General features: G+C 43.6%; 1 protein-coding gene across 1 annotated transcript in view; it reads left to right on the top strand.

The window, feature by feature from the left end:
• LOC147684133 (cytochrome P450 2J4-like) overlaps positions 1-15,683 on the top strand; it is a 79,086-nt gene extending 63,403 nt beyond the window's left edge. The window contains exons 7-9 of the mRNA XM_086944522.1: positions 8,951-9,138; positions 11,162-11,303; positions 14,251-15,683. Of these exons, the coding sequence (XP_086800648.1) occupies positions 8,951-9,138; positions 11,162-11,303; positions 14,251-14,429 (509 nt within the window). The 3' untranslated portion in view covers positions 14,430-15,683. The remainder of the gene's footprint in view (positions 1-8,950; positions 9,139-11,161; positions 11,304-14,250) is intronic.
• The last annotated feature ends 11,711 nt before the right edge of the window (positions 15,684-27,394 follow it).

Genomic DNA, 27,394 nt, shown 5'->3' with positions numbered 1-27,394 from the left:
ACAACAAGGGGTGGTGAGGGACAGAGTCTCTGAATTAAGCAGAAAGCTCTCACCCAGTCAAGAGATCAGGGCTAGATCCAACACCGTTTTTTAGCTCACTGCACCATCCCAGTTTCAGAACCTGGCTGTATGCAAATTAGTCTGTTCCTGTCCCAGTGCATGATGGGAACAGGGCAAACCAAACTACAAAAGCCAATTCTTACACTGGGAAGGAAACAAGCTCCCGGGGACCGGTTTCTGGCATTACAGCCGTCTCCGGCCCGGTTTGCTTGAATCCTGATGGTGCAATGAGCAAGGGTCTCACATCTGAGAATACCCTTCCACGCTTAGGGTGGACAAAAATATTTACAACAAGGGGCGGTGAGGGACAGAGTCTCTGAATTAAGCAGAAAGCTCTCACCCAGTCAAGAGATCAGGGCTAGATCCAACACCGTTTTTTAGCTCACTGCACCATCCCAGTTTCAGAACCTGGCTGTATGCAAATTAGTCTGTTCCTGTCCCAGTGCATGATGGGAACAGGGCAAACCAAACTACAAAAGCCAATTCTTACACTGGGAAGGAATCAAGCTCCCGGGGACCGGTTTCTGGCATTACAGCCGTCTTCGGCCCGGTTTGCTTGAATCCTGATGGTGCAATGAGCAAGGGTCTCACATCTGAGAATACCCTTCCACGCTTAGGGTGGACAAAAATATTTACAACAAGGGGTGGTGAGGGACAGAGTCTCTGAATTAAGCAGAAAGCTCTCACCCAGTCAAGAGATCAGGGCTAGGTCCAACACCGTTTTTTAGCTCACTGCACCATCCCAGTTTCAGAACCTGGCTGTATGCAAATTAGTCTGTTCCTGTCCCAGTGCATGATGGGAACAGGGCAAACCAAACTACAAAAGCCAATTCTTACACTGGGAAGGAAACAAGCTCCCGGGGACCGGTTTCTGGCATTACAGCCGTCTTCGGCCCGGTTTGCTTGAATCCTGATGGTGCAATGAGCAAGGGTCTCACATCTGAGAATACCCTTCCACGCTTAGGGTGGACAAAAATATTTACAACAAGGGGTGGTGAGGGACAGAGTCTCTGAATTAAGCAGAAAGCTCTCACCCAGTCAAGAGATCAGGGCTAGATCCAACACCGTTTTTTTAGCTCACTGCACCATCCCAGTTTCAGAACCTGGCTGTATGCAAATTAGTCTGTTCCTGTCCCAGTGCATGATGGGAACAGGGCAAACCAAACTACAAAAGCCAATTCTTACACTGGGAAGGAAACAAGCTCCCGGGGACCGGTTTCTGGCATTACAGCCGTCTTCGGCCCGGTTTGCTTGAATCCTGATGGTGCAATGAGCAAGGGTCTCACATCTGAGAATACCCTTCCACGCTTAGGGTGGACAAAAATATTTACAACAAGGGGTGGTGAGGGACAGAGTCTCTGAATTAAGCAGAAAGCTCTCACCCAGTCAAGAGATCAGGGCTAGATCCAACACCGTTTTTTAGCTCACTGCACCATCCCAGTTTCAGAACCTGGCTGTATGCAAATTAGTCTGTTCCTGTCCCAGTGCATGGTGGGAACAGGGCAAACCAAACTACAAAAGCCAATTCTTACACTGGGAAGGAAACAAGCTCCCGGGGACCGGTTTCTGGCATTACAGCCGTCTTCGGCCCGGTTTGCTTGAATCCTGATGGTGCAATGAGCAAGGGTCTCACATCTGAGAATACCCTTCCACGCTTAGGGTGGACAAAAATATTTACAACAAGGGGTGGTGAGGGACAGAGTCTCTGAATTAAGCAGAAAGCTCTCACCCAGTCGAGAGATCAGGGCTAGATCCAACACCGTTTTTTAGCTCACAGCACCATCCCAGTTTCAGAACCTGGCTGTATGCAAATTAATCTGTTCCTGTCCCAGTGCATGATGGGAACAGGGCAAACCAAACTACAAAAGCCAATTCTTACACTGGGAAGGAAACAAGCTCCCGGGGACCGGTTTCTGGCATTACAGCCGTCTTCGGCCCGGTTTGCTTGAATCCTGATGGTGCAATGAGCAAGGGTCTCACATCTGAGAATACCCTTCCACGCTTAGGGTGGACAAAAATATTTACAACAAGGGGTGGTGAGGGACAGAGTCTCTGAATTAAGCAGAAAGCTCTCACCCAGTCAAGAGATCAGGGCTAGATCCAACACCGTTTTTTAGCTCACTGCACCATCCCAGTTTCAGAACCTGGCTGTATGCAAATTAGTCTGTTCCTGTCCCAGTGCATGATGGGAACAGGGCAAACCAAACTACAAAAGCCAATTCTTACACTGGGAAGGAAACAAGCTCCCGGGGACCGGTTTCTGGCATTACAGCCGTCTTCGGCCCGGTTTGCTTGAATCCTGATGGTGCAATGAGCAAGGGTCTCACATCTGAGAATACCCTTCCACGCTTAGGGTGGACAAAAATATTTACAACAAGGGGTGGTGAGGGACAGAGTCTCTGAATTAAGCAGAAAGCTCTCACCCAGTCAAGAGATCAGGGCTAGATCCAACACCGTTTTTTAGCTCACTGCACCATCCCAGTTTCAGAACCTGGCTGTATGCAAATTAGTCTGTTCCTGTCCCAGTGCATGATGGGAACAGGGCAAACCAAACTACAAAAGCCAATTCTTACACTGGGAAGGAAACAAGCTCCCGGGGACCGGTTTCTGGCATTACAGCCGTCTTCGGCCCGGTTTGCTTGAATCCTGATGGTGCAATGAGCAAGGGTCTCACATCTGAGAATACCCTTCCACGCTTAGGGTGGACAAAAATATTTACAACAAGGGGTGGTGAGGGACAGAGTCTCTGAATTAAGCAGAAAGCTCTCACCCAGTCAAGAGATCAGGGCTAGATCCAACACCGTTTTTTAGCTCACTGCACCATCCCAGTTTCAGAACCTGGCTGTATGCAAATTAGTCTGTTCCTTTCCCAGTGCATGATGGGAACAGGGCAAACCAAACTACAAAAGCCAATTCTTACACTGGGAAGGAAACAAGCTCCCGGGGACCGGTTTCTGGCATTACAGCCGTCTTCGGCCCGGTTTGCTTGAATCCTGATGGTGCAATGAGCAAGGGTCTCACATCTGAGAATACCCTTCCAAGCTCAGGGTGGACAAAAATATTTACAACAAGGGGTGGTGAGGGACAGAGTCTCTGAATTAAGCAGAAAGCTCTCACCCAGTCAAGCGATCAGGGCTAGATCCAACACCGTTTTTTAGCTCACTGCACCATCCCAGTTTCAGAACCTGGCTGTATGCAAATTAGTCTGTTTCTGTCCCAGTGCATGATGGGAACAGGGCAAACCAAACTACAAAAGCCAATTCTTACACTGGGAAGGAAACAAGCTCCCGGGGACCGGTTTCTGGCATTACAGCCGTCTTCGGCCCGGTTTGCTTGAATCCTGATGGTGCAATGAGCAAGGGTCTCACATCTGAGAATACCCTTCCACGCTTAGGGTGGACAAAAATATTTACAACAAGGGGTGGTGAGGGACAGAGTCTCTGAATTAAGCAGAAAGCTCTCACCCAGTCAAGAGATCAGGGCTAGGTCCAACACCGTTTTTTAGCTCACTGCACCATCCCAGTTTCAGAACCTGGCTGTATGCAAATTAGTCTGTTCCTGTCCCAGTGCATGATGGGAACAGGGCAAACCAAACTACAAAAGCCAATTCTTACACTGGGAAGGAAACAAGCTCCCGGGGACCGGTTTCTGGCATTACAGCCGTCTTCGGCCCGGTTTGCTTGAATCCTGATGGTGCAATGAGCAAGGGTCTCACATCTGAGAATACCCTTCCACGCTTAGGGTGGACAAAAATATTTACAACAAGGGGTGGTGAGGGACAGAGTCTCTGAATTAAGCAGAAAGCTCTCACCCAGTCAAGAGATCAGGGCTAGATCCAACACCGTTTTTTAGCTCACTGCACCATCCCAGTTTCAGAACCTGGCTGTATGCAAATTAGTCTGTTCCTGTCCCAGTGCATGATGGGAACAGGGCAAACCAAACTACAAAAGCCAATTCTTACACTGGGAAGGAAACAAGCTCCCGGGGACCGGTTTCTGGCATTACAGCCGTCTTCGGCCCGGTTTGCTTGAATCCTGATGGTGCAATGAGCAAGGGTCTCACATCTGAGAATACCCTTCCAAGCTTAGGGTGGACAAAAATATTTACAACAAGGGGTGGTGAGGGACAGAGTCTCTGAATTAAGCAGAAAGCTCTCACCCAGTCAAGCGATCAGGGCTAGATCCAACACCGTTTTTTAGCTCACTGCACCATCCCAGTTTCAGAACTTGGCTGTATGCAAATTAGTCTGTTTCTGTCCCAGTACATGATGGGAACAGGGCAAACCAAACTACAAAAGCCAATTCTTACACTGGGAAGGAAACAAGCTCCCGGGGACCGGTTTCTGGCATTACAGCCGTCTTCGGCCCGGTTTGCTTGAATCCTGATGGTGCAATGAGCAAGGGTCTCACATCTGAGAATACCCTTCCACGCTTAGGGTGGACAAAAATATTTACAACAAGGGGTGGTGAGGGACAGAGTCTCTGAATTAAGCAGAAAGCTCTCACCCAGTCAAGAGATCAGGGCTAGATCCAACACCGTTTTTTAGCTCACTGCACCATCCCAGTTTCAGAACCTGGATGTATGCAAATTAGTCTGTTCCTGTCCCAGTGCATGATGGGAACAGGGCAAACCAAACTACAAAAGCCAATTCTTACACTGGGAAGGAAACAAGCTCCCGGGGACCGGTTTATGGCATTACAGCCATCTTCGGCCCGGTTTGCTTGAATCCTGATGGTGCAATGAGCAAGGGTCTCACATCTGAGAATACCCTTCCACGCTTAGGGTGGACAAAAATATTTACAACAAGGGGTGGTGAGGGACAGAGTCTCTGAATTAAGCAGAAAGCTCTCACCCAGTCAAGAGATCAGGGCTAGATCCAACACCGTTTTTTAGCTCACTGCACCATCCCAGTTTCAGAACCTGGCTGTATGCAAATTAGTCTGTTCCTGTCCCAGTGCATGATGGGAACAGGGCAAACCAAACTACAAAAGCCAATTCTTACACTGGGAAGGAAACAAGCTCCCGGGGACCGGTTTCTGGCATTACAGCCGTCTTCGGCCCGGTTTGCTTGAATCCTGATTTTGCAATGAGCAAGGGTCTCACATCTGAGAATACCCTTCCACGCTTAGGGTGGACAAAAATATTTACAACAAGGGGTGGTGAGGGACAGAGTCTCTGAATTTAGCAGAAAGCTCTCACCCAGTCAAGAGATTCTTTTCTAAATCGTTTTTGGCCACTATAGGTGTGGCAGGGTATACTCAGACATGAGTCCCTTTCTCAGTGCTCCATCAGGATTCAAGCAAGCCGGGCCGAAGAAGGCTGAAATGCCAGAAACCGGTCCCCGGTAGCTTGTCTCCTTTCTGGTGAAGAATTTGCTTGGTAGTTTAGTCTGCCCTGTTCCCATGATGCACTGGGCCAGGGACAGACTGATTTGCATATAGCCAGGTTCTGAGCTGGGATGGGGCAGTGAGATAAATAACGGTGATGGATCAAGCCCTGATCTTTGGACTGGGTAAGAGTGGTCTGTTTAACTCAGACACTCTGTTCATCACCACCCCCTTTTCTAAATCTTTTTTGGCCACTATAGGTGTGGCAGGGTATACTCAGACATGAGTCCCTTTCTCACTGCTCCATCAGGATTCAAGCAAGCCGGGCCGAAGAAGGCTGAAATGCCAGAAACCGGTCCCCGGAAGCTTGTCTCCTTTTTCTGGTGAAGAATTGGCTTGGTAGTTTAGTCTGCCCTGTTCCCATAATGCACTGGGCCAGGGACAGACTGATTTGCATATAGCCAGGTTCTGAGCTGGGATGGGGCAGTGAGATAAATAACGGTGATGGATCAAGCCCTGATCTTTGGACTGGGTAAGAGTGGTCTGTTTAACTCAGACACTCTGTTCATCACCACCCCCTTTTCTAAATTGTTCATAATAGGGTCACAGAATTTGATTCAATATGGCACCATTTTACCACTTACATGAAAAGATGGCAAAACATGGGGGATACATCTGACAATGTCCAAAACCTTGTCCTGAACAATCGAACTAGACAGCAATATGTCCTTACATATCCCAGGAAGCAGGAGATGTTGAGTCTGCCTGGGTGGGTTTGGATGGCAGACGAGGGGACAAAAATGCATGAGTAATATCCTGCGAGCTTTCATGGGGTCAAATACTACTCAATATATATGGTGGTCTAAAGATCGAGCCAGCCAGTGAGTACAAATACTTGGGAGTCATATCTGACAGAGAAGGCTCATTTGTGCAGCAGAAGCAGGAAACAAGAAGGAGAGGAGCTGAACGTAACGCTGAAAAATCTAGCTACCCAACTGACGGGACCGACCATGACTCCTTATCTGAAAGTCATTCAGGCGAAGCTACTTCCCTCGATCACTTACGGCAGCGAGGCCTTGCGGGGAAGAGACTCCAAAAACCTGGACCACATACAGGTCAAAGCCTACAGAACAATGTTTTCGCTCCCGCTCCACACCTCCCCGGCTCAAATAAGATTGGAGTTTGGTCTGCAAAAACAAGATCTAGCCAGGCACGGAGCATACATTATTTGCTGTCACAAACTCAGATCCGCCACCACAGAAACATTAAATTCTCTACTATGGCAGGACATGCAATGCAAGGATGCCTCTCAGGCAAGAACTTACTTGCAGGCAGCGCTGTAAGTTACTAAACTCTCCGTGCCTTGGGACATGCAACTAGGGCACAGCGCTTTTAAAAAACTAGTGTGGAAAAACGTTAAATCACTTTCCCTATTAGAGGACAAGGTTCTTTTTTCCAAAAGATCTCATGCATGGTTGACCCTCAACACGTACAAAGTCTTGACACCACAAATATATTTTAGCCAAGGTTACCCAAAAGCAACAAAAATTAGTTTTTGAAACACAGATTAGGGATTCTGCCAAGCACAGAGTATATTCCGCCATGGCTCAGGACAGAGGGCAACAAGGTTTGCCCGCTTTGCGACTCGGACAATGGGGACATTCTCCATGTCATTTGTCTTTGTGAAGAACTTCAACAAGCACGACAACTGCTCCTCAAGTACCAGCTTAAGCAAAAAGGGATCAGCACCAGAAGGCAAGCGGTGCTCGCCTGCCTGAATCCTCAAAACACCAAACTGAACTGTAGATACGTCAAATTCCTCGCGATGGTCGAGCAAAGAATTCCAAGACCGCTAAAACCGGGATCAATAATGTAGACACAGGTTATCAAGCAGACTGTCAGAAGGAAGTAAGGGAACCCACTGTCCAATCTTTGTAAAAAGGCGCATCGACAGCCACACGGTTCTTTTATTTAATTATATGCTCAATTTTTTTAACGGTTTTAAATCACGATATGTTATGATCCTTTTGTAACATGTTTTGCACTGGTTTTAATTAACTAAGCATAATAAACTTTACCTTACTCAATATATATTTTCCACCATAACAAAGCTGTAATATGTGTCTTGTTTTTTTTCAAAACCTAAAACAAAGTTGTTAAAAACAAAATGCCTAACAATGAATGTAGTACATACTTAAAAACCAAGCAAAAGTTTCCACATTTAGTCCCACTGTAAAGCTTATGAATGTATTCCTCCCTTTTAACCAAGAAACATAGTATGTATTTGTCTGAATATGCAGTCTATTCGATTAATTCAGCAAACACCAAAATGTATAGGTATCTTGTTTACCAAGAGTGCAATGTAGATACAACTTTGTTATTGTATGCTTTGATATTGCTTTTATTTATGCAACAATACAACTGCATCTTCTCCTTGTGCATGTTTCTTATGACTATATTTGAGCTCTTTTTATGATTTTCCAATGGTCTTGAAAGCCTCAAAATATTTGTCAGATTAACAATGAACTGAAGACTTCAGGTGTTATTAACTGCTAATAGAGTGAATTAGTAAGTTACAGACACCTGTCTATCATAACCTACGGCTCTGACCACCTGTTTCAAGAGCTGATCATTATTCTCTGGTAAACCCATACAAATTATTGATCATTTCGTACTTACCTTATTTTTATTTATCTCAAATACTTTTTACTTATTGATTTATAAAGTAAAAGAACAAAACAGCAGTAGGCTATAAAGATAGTAGGGTAACAACTTTACCCAATTCATGCATTAACAGCACATTTTCCACATAAATGTATTGTATAAAATTGTGCAAGGTTTTTGGTGCCACTCTGGAAGGGGGGGGGGAGATATGCTTGGGCAAGGGGTGGTTATCATTTGATTGCTGACCCACAGAACCCTAAAACTAAATAAAAATTTGGTTTGTGGACACACGGAGTTAGGCACCTGTGGGGAATTGTGTAAAGGGACTCATCTAATAAATACAAAAATACACTGCTCAACAAAAAAAATATTTTTCTCCCAGTGTGGTATTATAAGTGAATATATTTAATTGTATTCCTTTGAACTCCTGATCAGCCCTCCTGCCCCAGTAGGCTTCCACTACACATTGTAGCCTGCCTGTGGAAGCCCATTTGGGCAGGAGGGCAGATCAAGAGTTTAAAGGAATATTTTTATTTTTTTTTAAATTAATAATACTTTATTATTTTCTATATTTAGGTTGGCAAGGGGCATGCTCTATATGAAAATGTGTTAATTAGTATATATGCGTGTTAATTACTGTTGATCATGGTGAGTCAATTTATTTAACCCCTTCCATGCTCATGACGAGCTCAGCTCGTCATGAGGCACAGTTAAGCTGTGCTGATGACGAGCTGAGCTCGTCATGACACAGCAAAATGGCAATTTCCAGCACAGGGGAAAAATAACCACAGCAGCGATGTGGTTAAAAGTTAACCCACTTTGGCAGGTGAATACGTGCAGACATTAGTGGGTTAGAATTTCACAAGTTCCCTTATTTCTGTGAATATCTCTCTCTCCAGAGAAGGTTAAGAAGGAGCTGGATCATGTCCTTGGAAAGTCCCAGATCATTCACTATGAGGACCGGAAGAGGCTTCCCTACACCAATGCAGTGATCCATGAGATACAGCGCATAAGCAGCATAGTACCTATTGGTCTTTTTAGGAAGACTGTGAAGGAGATCTCATTGCAGGGATTCAACATTGAGAAGGTACGTATGCACCAGCATTGAGAGACAAAATGGGATGCAGACTGAGCAGGGTCATCATCTTGTAGTATATAGGTAATGCCTTACTGTGAGGCAAAATACAGAACATTGAGTATAAAGTTTACCATCAGGCAAAATGCAAACACACTAACATTGTGGCAGACAAGTGGCGTATCTATCGACAAGCAAGGTAAATACACTAGCATTGTTAGGTAGGCCGGGAAGAAAAAAAAAGCAGGCTTTATCCCATGAAAAGAAACATAAACATCAGCATTACAAGGAGGTGCAGGGGCAGAGTTTAAGGGCCCGATTCACAGAACTAACTTAAGACAAAGTCCTAAACTTACTACTTTTGGTATTCACAGAAGTTAGGATTTTGTCTTAAGACAAACTTAAGACAGACTTAAACAGACTTAAGACAAAATCCTAACTTAAGTCTGTCTTAAGTCTGTCTTAAGTTTGTCTTAAGACAAACTTAAGACAAAATCCTAACTTTTGTGAATACCAAAAGTAGTAAGTTTAGGATTTTGTCTTAAGTTAGTTCTGTGAATCGGGCCCTACATGTTTTACTATCAGTTCATTCAAGACACAACTCACACATGAATTAGAGTATGAAATGGACCTTTAAAATCTTTTGTTAGATGTTGCTCATCTGCATTGAGGCCAAAGAGGCAATCAGCTGAAGACCTGTGGGTGGTTGAAGAAATCAGCAATGCTGTGTCCAAAAATTAAACTTAAGTGGTGAAATAAATTTAAAAAAAAATTCTGTCATCTCGACAGTTGGGGGTTACGATAGATTCCAAAGATTGCTATTGGAACATCTAAACCAGAACTGATCTATTCTCCAAAGTAATTGCTTTACAATCCTAATTTCCTCGTGGTACTCTAAGTGTATGCTTCTTCATGAATGTCTTATTCTATCATTCCTGTTCAGCCACCTCTTTTACAGTTTGCGTTTCTTGTGGGACCTTGAAGGCCCTGAATTTTACTAAGAAATGCCATAAATTCAAATACGTTTTCTACTGTTGAGTTCAACATTCCCATATTTTGATGAACTGAACACCATAATAACCCAAATAATTCTGCCAGAGAGTATCTGGCCATATACTTTGTAAATCAACTCTAACATGTCTCTATCTTCTTAGAGAGGAATCTTCATAAGGGTACTCTTTAAAAAATATTGTCAATATCTTTGAGACTGCAGATAGAGCCCCTCAGCAAATAGAACAATATGTTCACTTTGAGCTTCTTTTTAAAGGTCTTCTGTTTGATGGGTTTAGAACTTTAAATGCTTCAGCTGGCTTGCTGGAGTATTTAAAGTTCTAAACCCCTCAAACAGAAGACCTTTAAAAAGAAGCTCAAAGTGAACATATTGTTCTATTTGCTGAGGGGCTCTATCTGCAGTCTCAAAGATATTGAATTCCCATTGGACCACTATCCGTGTTGTTGTACCTGTTCAAGTTCATCACGTATTTCATCTGAAAATTCGGTATTATCATTCCCCAGATAGTTTATGACTCCGTGGTCATCTTCCCACCAAACTCTCAGGGCCCGATTCACAGAACTAACTTAAGACAAAGTCCTAAACTTACTACTTTTGGTATTCACAGAAGTTAGGATTCTGTCTTAAGTTTGTCTTAAGAGAGACTTAAAACAGAGTTAAGACAAAATCCTTACTTAAGTCTGTCTTAAGTCTGTCTTAAGACAAACTTAACACAAAATCCTAACTTCTGTGAATACCAAAAAGTAGTAAGTTTAGGATTTTGTCTTAAGTTAGTTCTGTGAATCGGGCCCGCAATGATCATTGTTACACTCACTGAGATGACTGCATGAGTTTTTGAGTCTAGTAAGATTAAGACACCTGTCCAACTCCTACCTTCTAGGAGCAGAGTTTAGAGCACTGCCACCAACCTTAGGGAGAGTTGTGCTGTATGAAAATGTGAAATAATAGTTATTTAAATAATTTAAATAATAGGACCATATTTTGTCTATCGTTCTATTCCACTAACCTGGTTTTTGCTTGTAGGGTTCCCTCATCATACCTAATTATTCCTCTGTTCTGTTTGATCCTGACCACTGGGAGACACCTCGACATTTCAATCCAGGACATTTCCTTGACAAAGAAGGGAAGTTCGTGAACAAGGAGGCCTTCTTGTCATTTTCTGCAGGTACGCCTAGTCAGAGTTAAAGATATTTAGGACCTGATTAAGTATTTGGCATCAGAATATCGAAGGGCATTATATCCTTCATCTTCAGTATGCTTTATCCACCAAATTTAAAAATGACCGCCAGCCAACTTAATAGCACAGTGGTTCCTTTCAATGTATAAAAACTTTGGTGGATGGCGGCTGTCATTTTTGACAGCTGGCCACCAATTTATTTTATTGTTTTAGTTTTTCAGAAACAAACTACTGAGCAGGCGTTTGTTTCTGAAAAACAAAAATAAAAACATAATTTCCACCACACCACAAGAGTTTTCTCCGAGGATGTCAGTGTCATAATTGTTTTTTTCCTGTGCTCTTGACTGACAGAAAAAAAGGCATTACACCATCCTCCCTAAATAGGACAAATTGTGTAAGGTTCTTCCTCTGAAAAGCCATATGCCGTTGGGCCAGTAGAGTACGGTTTCCATCAATGGATCCAACGGGCCCCGTAGATGTAATACTTATGGTCCACCACACTCTAAATAAGCTGGGCGAACTTAGGGTTTAGCGGGCAGGGTACGCCATCATATACATTTGAGATAGCATTTTCTGTTGCTAAACTCTAAACCAGGTCACTAATATATTATGATCAAGTAATGTAATTCTTCTCCTTTTTGCACCCTCCTGAGGTCTCCCTGCCTTTATTCAAGTTAATATGGTATTGGCAATTCTGATTTAAAAATAAATACTTCTCCTTGACTAGTTTGAGGTTTTAGTTTTTCTTCTAAACTAAACAAGGTCAGAGGTGAGTGATACATGTGAAATCATAGAAAAGACCTCAACATCTTGTTCTAGCAAAATACATAAAAAAATGCAGGATAAATAAAACAAAACAGAGAGTGGCTACTCCACTTGACTTTTGGTGTCGATCTGAGGAGCTATGCATGCGTTGGGGTGGACTTGTGCAGGAGCAGACTTGAGTCCTGGTCCAAGGTGCAAAGAGTGTGTATTCCTTTTCAAAGGGTCCATTAAATGCTATTACTCCTCTGTAGTTACGGTTGACATCACTCTTCTTAAGAAATTCCATTATTGCACTGTTGTCCCTTTTGTTTATACGTATGTCTGCAGTGTCCTTTCCTTCTAGGCTAGACTCCAGTAATAAAAGTTCTACATACGTACAAACATGCAGGTTTCTCCTCGGCACCCCCAAAGAGGAGTTTGATTTCCTCTGTTGGGGGGAGATCGCACTGAAAAGGTCCTTCTCCCATACACTGCCCTAGGGCAGGGACATTCATTCCCCGTCATGAGGAGCAGTGGTGGAGGAATTTGTGACCTAAGAGTCGTAGACTGTGACCGATGCCCATCCTTTCTCTGATATACATTGGGGTGCGGCTGGAGGAGGTTCCAATTTGCACATAAGAGCAGCTAACAGCTATGTCCCCTATTTTGTCCAAGTACTGGTAGGGGTGGAAACTGGTGCAACACTCCCCACCTTTCTCAAGAAGTGGAAATACTGCTGAGGCAATGTAGATACTGCAGGTCCAGTTTTCCACTGTGTAATATTACCCTTGTTTTCTGAATTCTAGGTACTGGGATGAGGGACAACTGATAATCCCAATGTTCCAAAAAGAGAACTTGGAATATTGCTATTTTTCACAACATAATTTCTCTAGGTGTACAATAATTTTGGAATGCAGTTCGCTTCCTGTCCTCCCAGCCTTCTTTCTCAACTCTGTAGTTTCTTTTGCCACCCTTCTCAAGGACAGTTCTATACCAAAACTCAAACAAAATTATTATTCACGGTCACTACTTTGCTTGCAAACTGTTTTCTATTTTACCCCATTATTCTAAAGATTCAGGTGGTCTGAGCCATTTGTGAAGATCTGCACATGAAACTTAAAGATGTCTGCAAAGAAGTTTTAAAAAAAGTAGCTGGTTAAAACATATTGTTTTAAGAAGGTTTTGTTGGAGAAAGCACAGCAGAGGCTATTATTAAGAGGAACAGTTTTGGACTGAAAACGTTTTTGACAAAAGCCCTAAATGGGTGAAGCATGAAAACCATAACAAAAAAGGGGATATTTATTAAAAGTTCCCGCTATGCAGGATAGCAAGCAAAGTTGCTGTGCTACATTGCAGGAATGGGAGAGTGCATAGCAGTGACATATCTACTTTGGTATCAAGTGTTTCAGCTCCCTCTCTACACTGGCATACTTTAGGCTGCCTAGAGCCAAGGCAAACATCCTTGCACCATAGGGCAAGGGTGCCTGCATTAAGAGCAGGATTGTTTTGTGCAGGAAGGAATACCTTCTTGCACAAAAATAATCCTTAAAGGCGTCTTTCTCTTTCTATGCGTGATGTTGAGAGCAGCACACATGAAAGGAGAAAGAGACAATAAGAAATAAAGATATTTCTCCTTGTTATACCTCTCTCGGTTAGGTGCACCATTTTGATGCAAACCCAGGTTTACAAGTCTTTGTAAATCTGGGCTTGCATCAAACTACAAGGGTATGCATGGAAACGCCTAGCCAATGCAAAGTGACACAAGGCAGCATTATGCGCTGCCTTGCTGCAACTTTTTATTTACTTCACCATGTAAAACCACTAAAATGTACTTTGCATGGCTTAGTAAATATCAAAAAGTATTTTGCTTCTGGGTTGTGCCATAAAAGTGACACAACCCCGACAGAAAATCATAGTAAATCTGAGCCAAAATCTGAATGCAGAGAGAAGCCTCCCTGCATTCAAATGTTTATTTGAAGTTATGGCAATGTGTAGAGAGATGCCTGTCTGAATTCAAAGCTGCTTGGAGTTACTGCACTGTAGCCTCCCCCATTTGTGCTCCTATGCCCCTTGCCCACCCCCACATGAGGGGTATTCCTTCTCCCATGTTATTGCAGATTATGTATGATAAAAACTGCATGTGACTGCTGTAAGAGAAGTGACCGCAACTGTCTTGTTCTTAATCATGCAGGACACCGCGTGTGTTTGGGGGAGACGCTGGCCAGGATTGAGATCTTCATCTTCTTCACAAGCCTCCTCCGGGCCTTCACCTTCCGGCTTCCCAAAGGGGTGACGAATGTTATCTTTGACCCTATATACGGTGGAACACTACAGCCTCAGCCATATCAGATCTGTGCAGTACCCTGCTAGGCAGAGAGGGCCCCTGGACAGAAGAGAGGGCCCATGATTCAGAATTGTTTTATTTACATAATCAGTGTCCTCCTTGCGCCATCTCATAACTACCTACAAATGCTGTATATCCAGTGGCGTAACAATAGCCCCAGCAGCCTGTGGTGCAGGTGGGCCCCCAAGCTCCAGGGGGCCCAGTCTGGCATGAGGCATGGGTAGTAGACCCTTGGCATGAGAGATCCTGACTGGGTCCAAAGCGTGAGTGGGGCCCATTCATGTACTTTACAGAGGGGCTCCCTCAATTTTAGTTACACCTTTGTGTAAATTTAATCAACCACTTTTACTCTAACACCAGCCATTTTATTGTGCTGAAGTATTCAATATTGCTGTAAAATATATGCTTTCCACCACTTTTCACATTTTCAGATGCACTTCCTTGTGTTAGAACCTGTAATTATATCAGGTCTTCTGACAAACTGTTAGAGAATCTCTCATTCTTCAAGCTTGTGCACCTATGATTGCTCCTTCCCTGACTTTGTGACTGCATTGGAGCTATAATTTAAAATTGGTACCTGGAACTGGTGTGAAATAGAGTACTCAGTTATAATGTTTGTCCCTGGACTATAGAAGGCCCACTACCCCTAATAGTGTTGTCTTTTGTAAATTGCAGCTAGAGCAAGTGGGCTCATTTACTAGCTAGATCTCAAACATGTATTCAGGTTTGTTGGATTATGATGACTGGACAACATAGCTTGGACAATCACCCCCCACCAACCCAAAAATATGCTACCTGATGGACTTCAAAGGGACCACTGATGTAGACAACCACACAAGAGAATAGGTACCTATCCATTGGTGTTGAAATACATAAATGGTACTTGGTTAGATGCTGGTAGATGTCCACAGTACCTGGTAGATGACTACATTTTCTAAGAATCCCCAATTAGAAGAGCTTCTTGAGGACCCAACATGATCAGCAAGAAGTCTTTATCACAATATCAGGCGCATTCATGACCCTCTGAAGATTTATCTTTGGGAATAGGATGGTAGAGAGACATGGGGATAACACAGTGGCTCTCTCCTGCAGATTAAAGCAGGTATGAGAGATGGATTTGTGTTCAGAATGAGAACATTAAGGCATTGCCCACACCTAGGCCACTGCTCAGTAACATCTTGATTTATAAATTAGGGCTAGCAAAAGTCAGTGCTGTGTGTTTTCTTGTATATGCATGTACTTTTTCCTTGTGAATTCATTAAATTGATTTGATGACCAGTGCTGTGTAGCATCACTAAAATTGTGGCTAGAAACTATAGAAATGCAGGTTGTGGCCTCGCTGCACAATGAAATGGCCGCTCCTTGAGCGAGCTCCGCCGGCCAAGACAACATCCACCATTAATACATCCTTCTAGCTGCACCTGAGGTGGCACTTTTGCTGATATTAGTCCACCTCTTGTGACGTGAAGCAGATCGATACCGCTACTGGGGTGCTACAGGTTATGCCTGTTCCTGCGACTGGGTGCCGCTCTTGACCCCGCTTTGCATAGGGTGGCCAGTGCAGTGTGTGAGTTGTGCGAAGACACGGGTGGACGCCAACATCTGCGGTGATTTGATCAAGGTTGTGGCAAGATGTGGGGACGCGGACACCTTGTCTGTGGTGCAGCTTGTGCCGGAAGACGGTGAACTGGGCGCAAAAGTGGGGATCCGCCCGCAAAAGAACTGCAGCTGCCATCTTGTGGAGCTGGGCAGCAGCGCTGCGCCGCTCGGGCTACGACACCAGGCGCATCCTCTGTCTGCAAACTGGGAGTTAGCTGACCGCAGTTTAGCATCAGCACTGGACAGAGGTAACGGGGGGGCCACAGACCGTTCCGCGCTGCCTGATGTCCTGGGGCTGGTGCGGGTTATCGCCAGGTGAGCCCCTACAGGGAACACGAGTCAGGTGGCGTCCCTCATGGGACTTCAGTTGCCTTCAATAATCTGTGTGTGGCTATAGAAACAGGCCCCACGGGGATCGTGGGGCTGCATCAGGAGTTGTGCCGAGGCTTCTGTGAACAGTGTGGAAGTATGGATAGGGGCCACCCTCAGTGGTGACCTGGTGAGATTCTTGACCCCTGTGTCGGACTGTGGGGGTGTGGCGGCTGCCTCATTGATCAGGAGGACATTCTGCACTTGTTATGTAGATGCAAAGCTCTAGATAGAGCTCGAAGGAGCCAACTAACACAGCTCTGGAACCAAAGTGGCGTGCTAACTCGCAGACAAGCTCTGCTGATTAGCTTCAAGGGAGAAGACATCCAACTAGCCTGTAGACTAGTGCGCTCCATGAAAATAGTTAACACGGCCCTAAATCCAGCGGCTAGTGATTGAACTTCATTTATCGAGATCTGCTTTCGCACTTAAGACAATTCTTTTTTGATAACTAAGAATACAGCAAATCTTGAAAGGCCTTTTATACAAATGCACAGTACTGTTCTAGTCTGCATGGTTTTTTTTCCTTCTTTTTTTAACTTTTCTACTGCTTTTATCTGCTTTGTAAAACGCTTTGATTATGTATCTCATTCCTTTTTTATAGAGTAATTGCAAAGATTTTAAATAATCGTGCAATAAAGATCATTATCTCATTCCCCTCATTGATCACTGGTGCATTTATGGACCGAAGCGTTAGACTGAGAGGCATGCATCGCACACAGCATCTAAATTTGTGTCTGGGGCCTCAGCTGAACTTCAGTGTGGGCGTGAATGCACTTGTGTTATTGGGTGCTCCACTGTGTCTACCTGAATTGTTGGCTTACTTTTTACCACTAAGGAGAGACTGTCTGTAGTTGAGATGCCTGACTTCGCTATTGGGAACACCACTTGGAGGGTTGTCTTGAGGAGATTGATTTCCCGGTGCCCTCTTCAGGGTGGGTGACGGAGTCAAGATGGGGCAGTCAGATCCCAAGCAGTCCAAGCTGTCCTTTTACCGCAAGAGGCACACACGTCAAATGGACTCAGGAACTGAGGGTGATGGCAATAACCCTCCATCTGGTTATGCCGATGATCGGGATGAAGATGTGCGTGTCTTACTATCAGAAATGAGATCTAGTCTAAAAACTTGAAGTACTCACCTCACAGCTCAGAAATGTCAAGAAACACGTCGACACCCATGAAACTCATCTGGATCAATTGGAGAACCGTTCCTCGGATGCGCACAATTTCCAGGTGGAAGCCGAGGAACAACTGCTGCAAATGGTTAAGATATTGTCCCTAATTAGAGCCACAAATGACAATTTAGAAGCCAGGACCAGGGGTAACAACTTCCAACTGCTTAGTAATCCTGAAACCACGGCAATTACCAAATTGGAAACCTTTTTGGGGGATGTACTGCGTGACCTGTTTGCAACTGTTCTCTCACCGGTCATTGTGGAGCGCGCCCATCGCATGTTGAGGCCTCGACCTCCTGTGGCCGCCACTCCGCGTCCGATCCTGGCCCGTCTGTTGAACTACCGAGACTGAGATGTAGTGCTCCATCTTGCCAGGGAATGGGGCACTACATCCAGTACCAGGGCCACACAAATACATTTATTCCGGACTTCATCCCAACAGTTCAGGTGGCGATGCGTGAATTTGTCCCTGTAAAACACTTGCTGCTACAGGCAGAGATTCCTTACGCTGTCCTCTACCCTGCCAAACTGAAGGTCTCCCACAAAGGCACCCCTCAATTCTTCACGGACGCTAAGTCAACAATGGTGCCACCACTGCCCCAAGGGCCAGAAGAGCCCTGAGAGGACTCTGAGTGATAATGGCAAAAAATTACTCAGCATTAGTGATAGATGTTTTGTTGGCATGCCTTTTATTGTCGCATTTACATGGGCGCTGTGTTGTGATTCACCTGGTTGCTGACAGGCTTTGCTAGGCTTAGTTTTACACTTTGGGGTTAAAATATAGTGCAGTTGAAGGTACACCATGGGGGTGGAATATATTTCTCGGCTACCCCGCCTCAGGGCCGGGTTGTGTACCTCCACGCCCCAGGGGAGATCTCCCATGCACTACCACCAGGTTTGGCCCTGGGTCTATTTGTTGTTCCTGATTTGGGAGGGTGGGTCTTTTGTACAACCTGATTGGGGGGTTGGTGTGGGGGGGTGGAGCTGGGTTTGCTATTGTTGTTAAGTTGAATAGAAATGGAATCTACTGCACTATACAAAACCTTACTGGTATTCCAGCATGCAGGACACATGGCTCAAAATGGTGGTACGGACTGAGCCGCTCCTATAGAATGTGGCTGTTAATGGCACAGCAGGGACAGAAAAGATTATGGTATGAATATTGGGTTACTGTGATGGCTTGACTACTGTCAGATTTGTAACTTTTGCAGAAAAACCAGACGCGTTGTAGATATCTGTATGTTGCAGGAAACTCATCTGAATAACACGTCGCATGTGAAATTACAACATAAACATTGGGGTCACACCTTTTCCTCTATATACTCGAATTATGTTAGAGGTGTGGCGATATTGATTTGGCAGGGGCTGAATTGGTCAATGATAGAGTCGCAGACTGTGATACTATGTGGGCTATTGGGAGAAGTAAAGATGACAATATGTGAGAAAGCCTTGTACGGGCCACTATCCCTAATATAGATGCAAAGATTTATGCAAAATTATTGGCCAACAGGTTACAGCCCTTGCTTCCCATGATCGCGAGACCAGATCAATCCAGGATTATACCTGGAAGATCTACCGCTCACAATCTCCGCACATTCTTCACTTTGCTATATTACCTGAGCCCAACCACCAAAGCGCTTGTGGCATTTCTTGACACCATGAAATTATTCCATACTTTGGAATGGCCCTATCTGTTAACCATCCTAGGCAGGATGGGTCTCAGTCCCAACTTCATAGCCCTCATTCAATTATTGTACACAAGACCATTGCCAAGGCTGCGCATGAATGGCTTGATCTCTAGTCCCTTTAATATCACTTGCGGAACAAGACAGGGTTGTCCCCTGTCCCCACTATTGTTTGTAGAAGCGATGGAGCCGATAGCAGTCAGGATCCGTCAACATCATGCTGCTAGGGGACTGGGATTTAGCTCTAGGGGGCTTTTGATATCGTTATATGCAGACGACATGGCGCTATTTGTAAGCGACCCAGAGGTCAACCTCGCACCACTCGACTCTGTTACCTTAAAGTCGGCAAGTAAGCCTTTTGATCAAGAATTTCCACTCCAGTGGATGAAGGGCTCTGTAAAATATTTGAGCATCTGGTTGAGCTGCAACGTGCAGGAAATATGGAATCTTAACTATGGCTGCGCCATTGCCTGGTTGGGGGGGGACGGGGATGTGGGCCAAGTTTCTACTCTCTCTCACTGGCAGAATAGCTGTAGTGAAGATGGTTATTTTACCCAAGTTTCTGTATCTATTCATCAACATACAGCTCCCGTTGACACAATCATTTTTTAACACCCTTCAGTCTCTCTTGGTCTCCTTGGTCTGGGCAGGATAGCAGGCTCGCGTGAGCTGGTAGATACTCACCCTCTCCTTGGCACAAGGGAGTCTGGGGGCCCTGGATATGCCACTATACGCTTACTGTGCACAAGCACAGTTTTTACATTTTTGGATACATCCAGTTCCATTCCAGCCACATGTGGCTGTTGAGACGTACATTGCGGCCCCTATCCCCCTACAAGTCACTGTATATGGAAAATCTTAGAGACAGTATAGACACTGTAGAGACCCTGAGGTAGGCCTGGGAACGCTTCCGTATTAGAGCTGGGCTAGAGACGCTATATGTGCCGTCAGTCGCTCTGCCTTACAATCCACAGATCCTGGCCATAAGCAATGGAGGAAATGTGACACTGGCAACGTCTATGGGACTCGAAACATTTGCAGACCTATACCCTGGAGACAAGTATTGTGCCCCACCAGCTGCTGGAGCTGTAGTATAGTTCCTATATTCCCAATAGGCTCTGCGCATTGGAATAATATACACTACAGATTTGACATAGGACTGAAGTCAGTATGTCTCTATCGAGTATATTAAACTTAATTAAGCGTGCTGACTAACTCAGAGGTCACTAGAAACGTTCTTGAATACACAAGAAGGGATTTGTTTCTGACAACCACATAAATATGACTACTTTGTTTCCCTAGGACTGGAACAAATATTTACACAGTCGTGGAAGCAATAGATAACTATTTCACTCAGTCAATCGTGCATGCTTCGTTTCTACAGAGTTGCAGAGAAATAGTGAGACGGGCGTTTTCAATAAAAGGGTTTATTGAACAGTCTTCTTTCTCATGCAAGAGAGGTGAACTGCTACAATTGTTAGACAGAATGCAAAGTATAATGCGTACAGCGCAAACAGTAATATAAAATATTACTGGAATAGCAATGTCTGGTGCTATGACATACAAAAATACATACATAAATAACACAGGCAAAAATATTCAACTGCTGCTTCTAAAATATGCCTACCCCAATGTACCTAACCTAGGACTAGTACCAGGGAGGAAGTAGGTGCTGTCTTTTAGCTAAGTTTAGTTTTGCCAAGAATTGCCAAAGGTTTCTCTAGGTTCTAACCAGCTCCATACCTTAGAATGAGAGAAGTTGGTATCTCTGTCTCTGGACTTCATTTCCCAACACTCCGCATGGGGAGTCAGAAACACGGGAGCTGGATTTCTCGTCAGGAGGATGACAGTTTCTAGTCAGTGCGTCATCTGGAGAGTCGGCTTTCTTCGGCACTTGCTGTAGCGCGCTGCGTCGGACAAGTAGGTAGTCGAACTGCAATGAACCACACTGTGCTTTGCTATAGCAAGTGAAGGTATATTTATACCTTGAAGGTGTTTAGGAATGCCAGCATTGACGTAAAGTCGGGCATATGAACGTCATGAATGAACACCTAAGTAATAGTTGTTCATGCATTATAACTGAGTTCTTGGAGAAATCAATATTTAAGCAAGGGAAGTCCCTAACAGCTTAAGAGTCTGGTTTTCCACGAAATCGTTGTGACGTAGATGAACGGATGGAAGTAGCCATGCCTGTATTAGGGCAGCATGAGCTATGCCTTAATAAGGACTGGATATCTATGCCTATATAAGTTCAACGCAAATTGTGCCTATATATGGGCATGAATCTGGAAAATCCATACGGAATCTAAAACGACATACAATGCCCACCCCACTTTCTTATGTATGGCGTTACTAAATCCTAAACATGTTTAACATATCTAAAACATATCTACACATGAGTGTGGAAACCCACCCAAGATACATAAAAAATGCATTTGAACTGGTTGTACACATAAAAGCATTGGTGCTGTACGCATTTAAAGCAAATTTTCATTCTAAGCATATATTTTCATATTGAATGGTAACTGAAAGAATCAAGAAAATATACATTTATGAAATGGCTTGTAAATACAGAAGAAAAAGTGCCAAAACCATTTCATGTCAGATTACATAAAACTGTTTGTATGTGGACAAGGTCAATATTGTCCCTGGAAGTTTTTCAAAGAATTCTTGTTCTCTATGAATAGTTCTACTTTAAGCAGATTACTTGTGCCAAAAAGGAAAAATACAAATTTGGGAAAAAAAATTAATCATAGAAAAAAGAGTTCCAAAGTTAGAACTTTGTTTTGAAAAATGAAGGTCGAATTCAAAGTCTCTAAGAACACTGTGTGCCAAAATCAAGTCAGTGTTAGGGCTTGGAGAAAACATGAAATCTTCTATGTCTGTTGACAAAAAGTCGTCTACAATTGTAGGTGAAAGTTGGATTACCACGTTTAGAAGATTAACCTCACATAGCCGTCAGCATTGGCCGCATTAGCAATGTTCGTATTGGATGGTACCTGCGCGCCTGTTGTTTCCTCTCATACCTCAGCATCAGCTTTTTGCGTCTGTGAGATCTCAATGAATGCCGTCATCAGAATTGGTAGCCGCTGGGGAGAATACAGTGCATGGGCCATTACTGGTTCAAGCAAAGTATCAACATCCATTGGCATGACTGATGGGAGTGTGAGACATGTGTCTAACACGCATTCTTCTCCCCATAGCAGGCAGCGTAGAACAGGTAAGATGCAATCTTTCCAAATTTGTCTGAATGACAAAAATCATGTGGTATTTAATTCTCGTAGACGAAATAGTCCCAAAATTTGGGCGATGCGCTCACGACACTTCATCACCAATAGATTTGTCTCCATGGAGAACTGGGTGTCACTTGTGAATTGGCTTGCCATATCATAGCAGTAGGAGCAAAAATAGTATCTCTGCAATGAGGAACAATCCGCCAAACACAGAGTTCACGAAGTTTGGAAATATTCCTAGGACTGCTTCAAAAGGTGCTAACAGTCCAGAAAACACGGTCTTAAATACATGTACAATACCACTCGTATCAGACATGTTTAAGATACGACTTAACATTTCCAAGAAATGAATAGGGCAGTTTGTAGTTAAGAGGGCATGTATATCAGCAGAAGTCCTTGCGACTTGTAGATCATAGGTCTCTTTGGCCGAGGTCAGTGGCACAGTTTTTTGCAAAAGAATGGCTTTCATTCTGCTTAAAGTATTAATTCTTATAGAAGAAATGTACAGTGAAGGCCATAAAGGCAATTCCCTGTCTGTCTTGGTTTTAGGAAACAATACTTGCATACAGCAAGTGACCCTGGCCAAAACAGTTACTAGATATGGTATACCTGGCAACATGCCACAGCAGCTGTGATCTTTTAACATGAGGTAACTTCCATTTGAAAGTTGTCCGAAAATTGGATCAATCACCACAGCTGGTGAACTTTGCAGGTGGTAGGATAAATTATTAGAGGAACCATCGTAGGCCCCGTGTAAGTTTATACCCTGACAAAGGAGAGAACCGCTTAGTGCGTTTTCACAGTTTTTCCCGCTAAGAAACCCTTCACGTCCCCCACTCCAACATCTATGTGTATACGGTAATTCCCAGGATGTCTTGATGTATTCTTTACCCAACCTTTCATATGTGCCTGCTGGTATGTGTTTGAAGCAATACTGAAAATGGAAAAGTGTAACAGGCAGAGTGATTGTTCCATGTATTATCCATTCAATAGCTGGTTTTTCTGCTACAGTAAATAGCAATCTTTCCAGTTTTTCAATGCTCAGCACCATAAAGTCTGCTCCCCTTTGTGCCAATTTGATCTGTTTATCAGTTAAATTGAATTTTGAAAACAGTGACGTAGTATTGATAAATGCCAAGGCCCATAGTCTGAACGAAGGTTTTGCAACGTCCAGCCTAATAGCATGATAGAATGTAGTTGCGACTGACCATGTTGCAACATGACCAAGTCCTGTTTCATGATGTCTATGGCAGAAGACACTATGTTGTCCAATGAATATATCCTGGACGACAGAGTTGTTAACCCATTGTGAACCACAGACAGAGTTTTCTCTAAATTAATACGATCAATTTCTCGTATTCTTTCTGCAGTCTCTGCTTGCATAATCTTCCATGCTTCATTATAAGCAGCATAGATACCGGCATATATAAAACGTTTATGACACACTGTTCTTGGTCCTAGCAAGAATTCCCTAAAATCTGTGCCCTCTTTAAGTAAAGATAAGTGTTGCTTTATATCCCTAAGTGTTGATCTGTGTAGCCATTCAAGGCAAAGCTTCTCTACACTGTATGTTGTTACTATTCGAGGATGCTGTCTTGGAACATCAACATATCTTGGATCTGGCCTATTGAAAGTAAAACCCTGTGTTTTGTTCAGGAATCTATCTTGACAGTTGTTTGTGTCTGTGGGCCAGATTAACCATTTTTTCTAATCTGAATCTGTTCTGTTGTGATGCAAAATAGTATGTACATCGACCTACCCCTCTGAAGTGTTATCACTATCAGGTGTAGGTGTAGGTATGGACGGATTGTTCATGTCTTATATCTTGGGTAACCCAAGGCAAGACGTCTGTTGGACAGTGTCATTCAAAAACATAATTTGCTCAGGGATTATACAGGCTCTAAACATAGCTTCTATACCCTGTAGCTGCCAATCTTTTGTACCCCAGACAGTTTTTGTCTCAATGTTGTTGTTCCAAAAGTCAAAACCTAGTTTAGACAGTTGGGCAAAAAAGGCTGCAGAATAAATCTGTTGGGTATTTGTCAACATACTTTTCATTCCTGTTTTGTTTACATTTTTAAAGTAAAATGAATCAGCATTAGTTACATTGAACTCTTAAAGGACAGAAATGCCATTGCAAATGTTTATGAGCTACCCTTTGGTGGCGTAGGATAATGTTTCCCATTGGTTATATATTAATACATTTCTATGCATTGTTGATTTGTGCAAGAAATGGTGACTATACTGATTATAACAATACATTTGTTCATAGTCTGATGAACCTTCTAAATATTCATGATTTGTGAATACTGCAGACATTTCTAAGTCTGACATCATTTTATTAACAGTCTCAAAGTCCCAATCATCAGAAAAGGTACTTGATGAAACAAAGTCGCTCAATGAAATCTTGAATAAGTGTGGAATCTTCAACAGCTCCAATGGGCAAAAAATGTCATAATCCCTTTTTTCCCAAGCTATACCACCAGGTATAGGAACGGCTGGGATGTTCACTGATGACAAGTCTCTTTGTTCACGATGGGATGATTTGTGTGGCTTGAGGAGTAAGTTGATGTTCTTACTTGCTGTGTCGATTTTGACATATCTTCCATTAATTAGCATTCCCAAAGTTATCACCAGAGTCAACTAAAGTAAAAGAAAAAATACACCCAACACAATCCAAAGTTCAATCCATGGTGAAACCAGATAAGTCTTTTCCAGGCGATGAGAAAGGTAATTAGCTTGCTATTTGAAAGTTCGTTTCAGGCTGGGACCCTCAGAAAACGTATCAAAGTTAATAAAATAGCCAGAGGCAGTTCTGTCAATTGTAGGGATTGCATGCGGATTAGTTGAAATCGCTGGAACCACAGGATAACTTGTTACATTTGGGTAGTCAGATACTACTTCATTGTAGACAGGCGTTTCTTGACAAACTGTTATTTGGATCTCAAGAGGTACAAGTTCCATAACTTTGTTGCTTACGCCTTCATTTTGTACTGCAGATTCCTCAAAGGTGATGAGGCTCTCTGTTTGAACGTCCTGGATGGGAGCTAGAGCAGGGCGTCTGCAACTTGGTCGGTGTCCACTTGGCCTACTGCTCAGTCTCAATCACATAGTATGGTTTTATCAGGTCGATGGACATACACCTTTTTTCCAGCAAGGGGCGGCAGTAAAACTGTTCTTGATCCGTGGATTGCTAGGACAGGTACTGGTAGTCTGTAAGAAGGCCCATATTCTTTCTTGTCCGCAATCTTTTCTCTGACCAGATCACCAAGCTTGGGAATCCAGGCAGGCTGTGCTGAGACGGTCGGTTTTCCCTCAGTGGTGGTTGGCTTCAGGAACACGTTGCTTTGTTTCGTTCCTATTTCATTTAAGTCCTGTTAAACAGCCAAACGATCTTTGATATCAAAATCTTTTGTGTTCACCACTGATGTCTGACAATCGAGTTCACTACTAACATTGTGCTGCCAAAAAGGACTTCATATGGAGTGATACCCCTTAGAGAACTTCTTGGCAAGTTGTTAAGACTACGTTGGACACTTATTAGATGTTTGACCCATCCGTCACCTGAATCAAATACCCTAGCTGTTATAGATTGCTTTACGTCCCGTTTTTTTTCTCCACAACTGAATTTCCCTCAGGATGGAATGGACTAGAGTACTGCAATGCAACGCCCAAACTGGCCATGGCCTCCTTGTAAGCTCAAGAGCTAAACGCAGGACCCTGATCAGAATGTAGCGTGCCAACTGCGCATGTGCCGGTAAAGACTCGCAAATCTTTCATAACAGTTCAAGCATCAGCCGAGCGCTGAGGACACATCCAAATGAACCTTGAACACGAATCCACGGTAACCATGATATATTTATAGTTGCCATCCCTTTGTAAGGGGCCGCAGTGGTCCAGGTAAATGCAAGCTAATGGTTTATCTGAAATTAACAAGGGCGTCTGCGCAGGGCGTTTCACAACAGAGACTTCATCTTTTGGCATATTTCACATTCCAAAACATAGTTTCTGTTTTTTTTTCCTCATGCGTGGCCACCAGTATCTCTGTTTTAATAATGACACTGTGGTGGAAACACCTGCATGTGCAGAGGCGAGCCCTTCATGCACTGCTAAGATTAGTCCTAATCTATGTTCCATGTTTGGGTTCACTCTATCCCCGCTCCAGGGATTCGAGCAAACGGAACATTGTTCGCATCAGTTATATATGAGTAATTGAGTGGAAAGCCTTTAGGTAACGCTGCACCGCTGCCTTTGCTTGTGGCATTGGCAGTTAGCATTATTTTGCTGTCTATTTTCATTTTTGAATGAGTGATTGCAGCTACGGAAGCCGTTTGCACAGCTGTCTTTGCGGCTTCATCAGCCAATGAATTCCCTTCAACTAGAATGCCATCACGTTGATGTCACAGAGTATGTATCACATGAGTGTTTTGTAGTCCTTGTCATAACTAAACTACCTGTTCCCAAAGCAATTTATGCTTGATTGTGCCACCTTTTGCATCTGTGAAACTGTTTTGAAGCCAGTTTTGCAAGTATTTATTGTAAGATTGAACACAATAATACGAATTGCACACTATGAGTGTGGGGAATTCACGGTCCGTTATTTCAAGCACCATCTTGAATGCTTATAGTTCAGCTGGATATCTATGCCTATATAAGGGCAACAAAAATTGTACCTATATATGGGCATAAATCGGGAAAATCCATACAGAATCTAAAACGACATACAACAGCGCGGACAACTAAAAGTATTTTTCGTCACTCTTCCTTTATTTCAGAGTTCGGGCCACACGTAGGCAAATGCATTCCTCTTTCCCAAAATCCCCTGTACCGCTGCCAGCCCTTGAGCAACTCATAACACGACTGTATGGTTCTGTGCAAGCTACTTCACCTATTGTCATTCCTAAGGCTCAATTAGATTGGAAGACAGAAC

This window comes from Lissotriton vulgaris, chromosome 11, assembly GCF_964263255.1.
Source record: "Lissotriton vulgaris chromosome 11, aLisVul1.2, whole genome shotgun sequence".
NCBI lineage: Eukaryota > Metazoa > Chordata > Amphibia > Caudata > Salamandridae > Lissotriton > Lissotriton vulgaris.
Note: the sequence above shows the minus strand (reverse complement) of the source record. Positions and strands in the feature narration are given on the sequence as shown.